Source organism: Bos indicus x Bos taurus, chromosome 15 (assembly GCF_003369695.1).
Source record: "Bos indicus x Bos taurus breed Angus x Brahman F1 hybrid chromosome 15, Bos_hybrid_MaternalHap_v2.0, whole genome shotgun sequence".
Classification (NCBI taxonomy): Eukaryota; Metazoa; Chordata; class Mammalia; order Artiodactyla; family Bovidae; genus Bos; species Bos indicus x Bos taurus.
Genome location: NC_040090.1, coordinates 36951373 through 36961909, shown reverse-complemented (window position 1 = coordinate 36961909; position 10537 = coordinate 36951373). Strand labels below are relative to the sequence as shown.

General features: G+C 38.9%; 1 protein-coding gene and 1 pseudogene across 1 annotated transcript; one reads left to right on the top strand and one right to left on the bottom strand.

Annotated features, from left to right (window-relative positions):
* The first annotated feature begins 399 nt into the window (after positions 1-399).
* Positions 400-2328, top strand: LOC113905009 (olfactory receptor 56A4-like). Its single transcript, XM_027562052.1, has 2 exons — positions 400-648; positions 1633-2328. Exons 1-2 carry the CDS (start codon positions 400-402, stop codon positions 2326-2328), a joined length of 945 nt encoding a protein of 314 aa, XP_027417853.1.
* A 6190-nt stretch (positions 2329-8518) lies between these two features.
* Positions 8519-9459, bottom strand: LOC113904827 (annotated as a pseudogene).
* Positions 9460-10537: the final 1078 nt, after the last annotated feature.

The following is a 10537-nucleotide window of genomic DNA, read 5'->3' as shown; positions in this document are numbered from 1 at the left end:
CTCATGGCACAGATAGAATGGGGCAAACAGAAGCTATTTATTTAAGGGCAAGAGAGTTAATTCTAGGAGAAGGATATGATACATGCTAAAACACAGAGGTGAGACAAAACAAAGCATGCTCTATAAGGGGCTGTGTCTATGTGTGTGGAGTTGGAGCATACTCATGTGAAGGGAGTTATTCTTGCTTCATAAAGTTATGAATGCTAAGGAAAATGTTTTAACAAGGAGTGATTTTATCTAATTTAAATTTTTGACAGATTTTATGTCAATAGAATTATGGAGAAACTTGATGGCCTAGAATGAAGGCAGATAAATCAGTCAGGGGATTACTAATGTAACAATCAAACTCTGAATTCATATCTCTTTTCTTTCAGTCAGTTTCAGGCTTACCTGCCAGCCATGGTGTCATCTCTCAACCACACAGGGACCCAGGTGACTGAATTCCTGATGATCTGCTTTCCAGGAATGCAGGATACCCAGCACTGGCTGTCTCTAGTCCTGGCTCCTCTCCTGGTCTTGGCCCTTGGGGCCAACTTTCTGTTATTACTTGCCATCTGGCAGGAGGCATCTCTGCACAAGCCCATGTACTACCTGCTTGCCATCCTTTCTGTGCTGGATGTCATCCTCTGCCTCACAGTCATCCCTAAGGTCAGACCCTCCCTGGATTTACTCCCGGGTATTCAATCATCTTTCTCTAACACTACCTTGCTTTCCAGATGTAAATACTCCTGTAAAATTTTCAATCAGTTGCCAACAGTATCATACTAGGTCTATTACAGCTTCCAGATATGTCTTCTCTCATTCTCAATGCCTATGATTTTTAAGGTTTCACATTTTTTTTTCAAACTGAGAAGCTCTCTCTCAATGTCTGAGTCAGTGATATTCCAAGTTTTGACTTTATCTTTACTTCTAAGGAGATTCTCCTTGACTCTGAATCACCCCACCCTTATATTCAAGGGCTCAAGACTTTTCTTTCTAAAACATAACTAGGGACTTCCCTGGCAGTCCAGTGCTTAAGACTTCACCTCCCGGTGCAGGTGGTATGGGTTCGATACCTGTTGGGGGAGCTAACATCCCACGTGCCTTAAGGCCAAGAAACCAAAACATAAAACAGAAGCAATATTGTAACAATACTTATTGTTCAATAAAGCTTTTAAAACTGATCAACAGTAAAAAAAAAAAAACTTAAAAAATGTAAATAGATGTATATTTATGTCATATACCGAGGTAGGAGGCATAACTGGAAGATGTTTCTTATCTATTAGGAGAGGTTGGAGGGTGTCCAAATATAAGTATTGGGCTTATTGGACTTGATGTCTTTGTGATACATTTAGATGAGCAGATGTGTTCATATGAAGTTTGGGTAAGAACTCTAGAGATCAAGAGAAGACGGACTAGAAATAAATTTTTTTAAACAAAAAGGTGTGATCTATAGTTGAAAAGTGTATAAATCGGGCTCTGGAAGTTGGAATGCACATAGAAGGTATTTGAAATTAGGACACTGTCCCTGTTAGGATTATGAGACTGTGGTTTGGGGATATGAGTGGTTGAAGCCATCAAAGGATTATCCAAGGGTTAGGTACCCTAGGGTGGGAGTGAATGCACTGCTTTTGAAAATAATAATTCTGGCAGGTCCTGTTCATCTTCTGGTTTGACATGAAACCCATCAGCTTTATGGGCTGCTTCCTGCAGATGTTCATCATGAATACATTCCTTCCCATGGAATCCTCCACCTTTCTGGTCATGGCTTATGACCGCTACATGGCCATCTGCCACCCACTGCGCTATCCATCCTTCATCACGGAACAGTTTGTCATCAATGCGGCCATCTTCATCATCTTCCGCAATTTGCTGGCTACGCTGCCTACACCAATTCTGGCTGCGAGACTCAATTACTGCGCCAGCAATGTAGTGGAAAACTGTATCTGTGCCAACATTTCTGTAGCAAAGCTCTCCTGTGGAGATATTCACATAAATAAGCTCTACCAATTTGTGAGTGTTTGGTGCCTACTGGGTTCTGATCTGGTCCTTATCTTGCTATCCTACTGCTTCATCTTGAGTGCTGTTATGCATTTGCAGTCAGGAGATGCATCCACCAAGGCCTTGAGTACTTGTGGTTCCCATCTCATTCTTATACTTTTCTTCTATACATTGCTGCTAGTCTTCATCTTCACAAATAAGGCAGGGAAAAAAGTGTCCCCAGAGGTACCCATTCTTCTCAATGTCTTGCACCATCTCATCCCACCAGCACTGAACCCCATTGTTTATGGAGTACGAACCCAGGAAATCAAGCAAGGGATTATCAAGCTATTCAAGTACCAGTGCTGAGAGATGTGAGTCAAAGATCAAGGATTATGGAAATTTGAGTGTGTCAGTGATGGTTTCAACTGAATACCACAAGGAACACCATGTAACATCTGTGCTTCTACCCTTATCTTTTATTTAAACCTTCCTCAACCACTATCACAATATTTACTCTCAGTAACCCTGTCCTGAAACCCTCATTGAATATATGTTTTGGTATCCATTATTTTCTTCATTCTGACCCCTTGCCATTGTGATGTCTCAATTACTCATTCATTAAATAAGTATTTAGTGCCTTTACATACTACTCAGTCTTTACATTCCAAATGCCTTCACATGTAATTACCAGAGCAGGGATGGAACTATGCTTCAAATAGAACATGAGGAGTATGGGTAGGACTGGAAAAACCAATGAGGACTTTACTTCAATAATCCAGGTAGGAAATGATAATGATTTGAACTAAGGTGGTGAGTGAAAATTGAAGTTATGGGTCACAAGATTTGCTGAGAGTTCTTATGGAGGTTATAAAAGATTGAGAGGAGCAAAGGGTGGCACCAAAGTTTTTTTTGCAAGAACAATGGGAAAAGTAGAATTGTCATCAATGGCAGAGCTTTTTTTTTTTTACATATGCTATCAGAAGTTTGGCTTTAAACACTGAACTATATTTCCATACAAATTCCTCCAAATGACTCTACTTTTGAAAAGATCTCCAGTATTCTGACAGGCCTACAATGATAGTCACCTTCTCATAGCCAATCTTCCTTTGTTTGTTTGGAACCAGAGGTTCTGCTATTTGCCATCAGATCTTCCCTGTTACCTCTGCCTTATCCTCCCTGTGACTGTATCCCTCCCTGCTGCTGCTGCTGCTAAGTCGCTTCAGTCGTGTCAGATTCTGTGCGACCCCATAGACGGAAGCCCACCAGGCTCCCCCATCCCTGGGATTCTCCAGGCAAGAACACTGGAGTGGGTTGCCATTTCCTTCTCCAGTGCATGAAAGTGAAAAGTGAAAGGGAAGTCGCTCAGTCGTGTCTGACTCTTCTCGACCCCATGGACTACAGCCTACCAGGCTCCTCCTTCCATGGGATTTTCCAGGCAAGAGTACTGAAGTGGGGTGCCATTGCCTTCTCCGGTATCCCTCCCTAGGACTTCCACTACTTCTTAGACTTCTGCTTTTTCTTTGCTTAGTACTCTGTACTAATTGCTCCAACTGACTGGAACAGTATTCTCCTTATGTTCAAATGATGAACTTTTCAACATTCATAATCTCAATTAAAAAACCACCTATACAGGGAGTACTTCCTTAATAATTACATCCAAAGTAGCATACTTCTCTTGGAACATGCTAACACGTTGTATTACCTTTTTTCTTTATAGCACTTATCATTTTCTGAATTTATTTATTTCTTTAATTTCCCTGTAAATATATTTATATTTAAGTCTCTTTTGCTCATGACCCTATCCTCAAATCCTAGATCCTGATATATCTGACAATATTTCATGTGTTGAATAAATAGATAAAGGAACAATTGGTCTCAAAATTTGGTGTGTATGGTCACTGTCATGTCCTGGAAACATTCTGAAACATATACTTAGATCAATCTCCAGTGTCAGTTGGCATGTCCTCTAAGACAGGGGTCCCCAACCTCCGGGATCCAATGGCTGATCATCTGAGGTGGAGCTGATATAAATATAATACAAGTAAAGTGCAAAATAAATATAATGTACCTAAATCATTCTGAAACCATCTCCCATCCCTTAGTCCATGTAAAAATTGTCTTCCACAAAACTAGTTCCTGGTGCCAAAAAGGTTAGGGACTGATGCTCTAAGATATCCATTTGATACATATATCAGTATAGGGGAAGACTTTTAAATTATTAGTAATGTTAAAATTGCCAATACAGCCTTCATTTTAACATTATCTGGATATTTGTTCTAAGGTTCAAAGGACCTCATTTCCTATTTGTGTTTTTTTCCAAACATTAGATTATAAAACATTCTATTTCTCTTACAAGTTCTTTAAAAAAGTTTTTCAAAAATTAAAATCAGCCAATTTCAGATACCCATGTATAAGATTATGAAAATCTGATGAAGCAAGATTTAAACGAGATAAAAATGCATGTTTCCTTTATGAGAATTGCCTTTAAACATAATCAACCATTGCTTGCTGTTGCTAAGTTCCTTCAGTTGTGTCCAACTCTGTGCGACCCCATAGACGGAAGCCCAGGAGGCTCCCTGGTCCCTGGGATTCTCCAGGCAAGAACACTGGACTGGGTTGCCATTTCCTTCTCCATTGCTTATCCTAATGTTGCTGCTGCTAAGTCACTTCAGTCGTGTCCGACTCTGTGTGACGGCATAGACAGCAGCCCACCAGGCTCGGCTATCTTATTCACCAATAAAAACTAATTAGGAATAACTATTTCCTGGATCTATTTACAGCTTATCTTCAGCCTCAGGGCTGTCACTGCAGGATTTGGGCATGTCTGATATACATAATGCTAATACAAAAGACTTCCTCCATTTTAGTCTTTTCACTCTATTTTCTAATATTCTATCTTCTCTCATTATTTTAGCACAAAGAAGCCTGTTTCCCTGGCTTCCTTTTCTATTTGTGGTAAAGTAAAAACAAATGACAGAAACATCATTTATTATTATGGGCATTTTTTGAGAGTAAACTTTTCTTTGTCTAATTAGCTAACTTTTCCTATCCTCTTCCCTGAGTTTCACATCAGTGATTGGAAAAAGAATCTTAATTCATATTATGTATTTTGAATGGGATATAGCCATTCTTACTCTGTTGTGTTTTTCACATAGAAAGTGGGCATACATTTCTTAAGCTATACAGAATTTCTTTCCCCACATTAAAATAATCTGTAAGTAGGCAAAATAAAGCAGAGTTTTAAATAAAACAAAAAAAAATTAAAACTCTGTTTTGGTAGATATAGCCTGTGGTAAATTCTTCAGTTCTGTGAATCCATTTCATCTAAGTTTCAGTCTGCAATTTTTGGAAAGTCTGTGTTTACTTCAAGTTGATGTGAGTCATAAAATCTCATAAATTTTTAGACCATCAGTGGGAAGATGTTGGAAAAAAATCAGTTAGAGTTTGCAAGCATTATCTATTTCATAATAGCTGTTAATTAAATTTGCTTTAGAAGTAGATCCCCTTTTTCTTTTGAGAACTCTTCTCATTGATAGTTAAAAACATGTTGAATTGAAACCTTCTTCTGAAATAGTAAAGTTTGTAAGAGTGAGACTTTAGTTAGTCATACTCGTTTATATAATAGTATATTGTAAAAATGGAATTTGAACCTAATAGCACCTGAAATTATTGTTTATTATTGTTTGTTATGCTCAGTCATGTCCAGCTCTTTGCGACCCTATGGACTGTAGCCCACTAGGCTCCTTTGCCTATGGAATTTTCCAGGCAAAAATACTATAGTGAGTTGCCATTTCCTTCTCCAGGGAATCTTCCCAAAACAGGGATTGAACCCATTTCTCTGTGCCTCCTGCATTGGCAGGCCAGTTCTTTACTACTAAGCTCCCTGGGAAGCCCAACTTAGGCTGATACAAACACATTTTCATTTTCAAATAGTTACTAATAGAAGTTCAAAAGTCATGAAACCAAAGAAAAAATTCAAGATTCATTTCTTTGCATCACTGGATGGAGGAGTCAAGAAATTGACAAAGTATGGAAAACTATACCTTAAATTGATCAGCGATTCATCTAATATTTTACCTCAAGCTAAATGGTCCAGACTTTGGGAACAGTACTGATAGTGGAATTTAAGCATTTTTATTTTGGGATCAGAAAGCAGAAACCCATAATTTTGGATTGAGTAGGACTTTCCCTGAATCAAATTGATATTTTCCTGTGTTGGTAATCTTGGGAACATGTCACTCCTAAAGAAAAGATAAAGATTTACATAGTATGACTTGGGCTTTCAGAGGGTTTCCTGGCTTTTAGACCAAGAAGTAAACATACATGGAGTCCTTCCAATAGAGAAAGCCATAAGCTTCTCTGAGCAGATGAATGTAGGCTGGGACCTGTAAATGATGTGAATATATAAATGATCTTGGGTTTTGGCCTGATCATTTGACCTTATGATTTGAACAAAATCATACGTGGTGGTATTTGGAAGTTACCCTTGATACGATGTTTTAATTTCCCATTTCCTTTCAACTGTCCTGAGGGTGTGTATGAAGGTCCATGCCAGTAGCTTGAAGGGAAAAAGTGAAGAAAAGAGACTGGTAAGATGAGTGATGCCTATCTTAAAGCAGGGCATGGTTTCATAGACTCTTAGAACTAGAAATGTATTTTGAAATAACCAGTTCACTGTCTTTATGTAACAGATGAGGACACTGAAACTCAGTGAGGCTGCTGATTGGTTTCCAATCACACACGTTATTTGTGGTTGTGCTACTGACCTGGGTTCCTACACTCTAATCAATGGAAATTGATAAGAGCTAAGACAAGAAATTTATGCAAAACAAAACTTTACTGGAACTTGTGCTGCAGCATGAGGGAGTGAAAAGGAGTAACAGGTTTCCTTGCTCAGCTCCCTGATAGGGGCAAACTAGTCCCTTAAACGAAGTAAGAATAGAGGTAGGTCCAGGGGTCAGGCCAGAGTGTTGGTTTGGGTGATCTGCTCACCCCCTTGATGGTGCTGTTTGCAAGGATCACGCCCAGTGCCTTGCTTTTGCTCCTGACACCTGAGAAATATTAGTTGTGCTTTCTTTTGTATCTTACTGTTCATGGTGGTCCCAACTGTGTCTGCATTTCTAGTCCCTTATAGTTTCTTTGTATTCTGTTGCTCAAGAAGATATTTGTCCAGGTGCATGTGGAAGCACTCCAGGAAAGGGACCATGTCTTAGCCTATCTCATTGTGTAAGGTCTAGAATGCAGAACTGCTAAGACAGGCACAGGCTCTTTCTTCAAGTAGTTTACTGTACTTATTTGCATCTCCTTTCTACTTCCTTCTATGTAAAAGACAACATTCCTTCAACATTATAGGATCCAGATTGCTTTAATTCCATTTGAACAGCACATGAGTTCCTCGATGACTGCAAATTTGTCCTGTGTATCTTTGTACCCTTGGGCTGTAACAAAGTTACTGTACTATAGCAGTTAATTAGAAAATATTTCTTCAATTAATAATAAGCCTAGTATATTTTAGTGTCATTACTGGAACAACTTATGATATGGTGATATATTAGTATCCTAAAACAGAGCCTAACTATGTATGTACCCTAAATACATACCACAAACTGAGTCATTGTGAATTTCAAAGGTGAAGCTTGAAGTGCAGACAATGGGGTGAAGACATTGAGGAAGAAGAGTTATGTGATACCCCTTCTCCTAAACCTAGTAAGTTTCATTTCCTCAAATGTGAGCAATTCTTGCAAGAGATCTTTCCTTTCAAGGGTTGGATCTGATAATAAGACACAAGTTTGCTTGATAAAGAGTAGGTGGAGAAGAAATTTATTGGCCGATCTAGAGGTAAGTTAGAGAGATTTATTTATGGAGTCCAGCTACTTTTCATCATTCAGGACTGACATTTAAAATAATGTGAACTTTTCACAATTGCATTATGCAGCTGAGCTAATAATAACAAAAATAGTAATAATAATATGCTACATGCAAGGATATTTATGTCCACAATTACATATTAAAAATTACATGTACATGAAGCAGGCTACCCAAAGCCAGTGCTCTGTGACAACCTAGAGGAGTAGGGTGGGGAGGGATGAGGGAGGGGTTTTCAGGGTGGAAGGGACACATGTATACCTACGGCTGATACATATTGATGTATGGCAAAAACTATCACAATATTGTAGTTATCCTCCAATTAAAATAAATACATTAAAAAATAAATAATAAAAGATTACATGTACTGAAATAGTAAGTTCAATATTAACTGGGATTTATTTCTCCACTATAGAATTCATCCTCCAGAGTTCTCACATTTTAGATAAAAAAATAGCAAAGATTTGAAAAAAAAATTAAAAAGTCCCAGAAATGCCAGACTTTTTGGGGGAAGCACTGAAGTTTGAAAAAGTGAATAAAGTCAAGAAAATTGTTTCAGAATTAAATTTATTCTCTGCTTGAACTTATGTCTGTGAGCTATGGATTTCAACCAAATTTCCCATCAACTAATTTATTAGTTGATTTATTAACTGATTCCTATTTTAGGAATGCAGAGATCCAGTTGTCCTAATTACCATCCTTTCTTCAGTAACCTATGGATTCCTTGCTTGATCTCCTGGGTTTGCACCCCATAGACAATGGGGTTGAGGGCTGCAGGGATGACATGATGGAGGACATTGAGCAACACTGGCAATCAGGGGATGCTTTCTTCTTTGCCACATGGGTGGGGACAAAGACCAGGAGAATGGTGCTGAAGAAGAGGATCAGGATAAAGTGGGAGCCACATGTGCTTAAGGTCTTTACAACAGCTCCTTCTGCCTTGAGTCTCAGAACAGCCCTTAGTATGAGGGTGTAGGAGAGGAAGATGAGGATGAGGTCAGATCCCAGCAGAGTCCAGTCTCCAGCAAATTGGAGGAGATGATTGATAGTGACATCATCACAGGAGAGTCTGGAGACAGACATATTGGCACAGATGCAGTTCTCAATGACATTTCTCCCATAATAATGGAGTCAAGCAGAGAGGATGGAAACATACATAGTTATAAGTGCATTTCTGGCTAAGATAAAAATGGCCACCTTGGCTATAAATTGCTCAGTGATGATGGATGGGTATCTCAGTTGATGGCAGATGGCCACATAGCGGTCGTAGGCCATAACCATGAATGTGCAGGACTCCATGGTAAGAAAGCAATTCATGATATACATCTGAACAAAACTGGCAACAAAGCTGATGGACCTGAGGTCAAACCAGAATATGGCCGGGACCTTGGGGATGACGGTGAGGCAGAGCGCCATGTCCAGCAGGGAGAGGAGGCTGAGCAGGTAGTACATGGGCTCATGCAGAGAGGCCTCCAGCCGGATGGTGACCAGGAGGGTGGCATTGGCCCCCATGGCCAGAAGAAAAAGGATGCTGAGGGGCATGGACAGCCAGAGCTGCCAGTTGGGAGACTTGACAAAGCAATTAAGGAGGAAGTTTGAAACCCTAGTGGAGCCATTTCTGTGAGATGTCATCTTGTGGATTTTGTTTCTACAGACTTCCTTTTATGATCTAAAAAGTTACGATTGTACTAACAATGGGAGAAAAGTTCAGGGGCAAACTTAAGGTTTCTAGCAGATTATTTTGCTTTAAATGAAAATTTTTCATGTTGCACACAGAAAATAAATTCATTTCAGTCTTCTGCAATTTTTGTGTCTCCTCACTTATGAAATAGTTCTATTTTTTCAATGAAAATATCTTATAAAGTAGAATGAGTTATGAACAGTTAGCTATAAGATATTTTCTTGCAACTGAGGATTGTTACAGATCAGGTCCTCTGATTTTAGCAGTGTGGAGGTCTTTAGTGATTCCTCTCTGAATCTCTGCCCAATTGACCAGATAATCTCTCCTAAATTCATACCATACACCATCCTGTGTTGCCACTCCTTTCTTCTAATTTAGCTTTTTTTTTTTTTTTTTTAAAGCTCTTTATAGAGAGGGAACAAAAAGATTAAGTATTATCCTTGTTCTCAGGTGAAAATTCCCTTGAGATTGTCAGTTATAAGATGAAATGATAAGATAATAACAGAGTAATGTGCAGAATATTTTGAGAATAGATGAGGACTAAACTTACATGAAAGTAAAGTGTTCCCAGGACTACTCTCCTGCTGAATTTTAAAGGCAAGTTCAAAGGAAGCTGCAAAAAATGAGCTGCTTGTTGCAGTGAGAAATGCCTACAAAATGTCTGATATTAGCATTTCTGGAGTCTTTAAAGTCATGTTGTATATAGTCCCTCTATCTGTCTACAAAGATATTCTGCTCCAGTGTCATCCTATGGGTATAAATTGTTTCATCAATATATCAACTTCACTGTTTTACATCTGTTTAACTAGCTGGTAAAATGCAAATATTGTTTGTGGTGAATCAAGTGGACTTTGAATACTTACTAGACATTGTGCTAAAATACATTAGGAGCTTGCATGTGTGTGTGTGTGTGTGTGCTCAGACGTGTCTGACTCTTTGTGATCCGGTGAATTGTAGTCTGCCATGCTCCTCTGTCCATGAGATTCTCCAGACAAGAATACTGGAGAGGGTTGCCATTTCCTCCTCCAG

Bases quoted from the DNA above. Each gene is read 5' to 3' on its own strand.
- LOC113905009 (XM_027562052.1), top strand. From the start codon at position 400: ATGGTGTCATCTCTCAACCACACAGGGACCCAGGTGACTGAATTCCTG. The intron at 649-1,632 runs GTCAGACCCTCC...TAATTCTGGCAG, and splicing joins GCCTCACAGTCATCCCTAAG to GTCCTGTTCATCTTCTGGTT.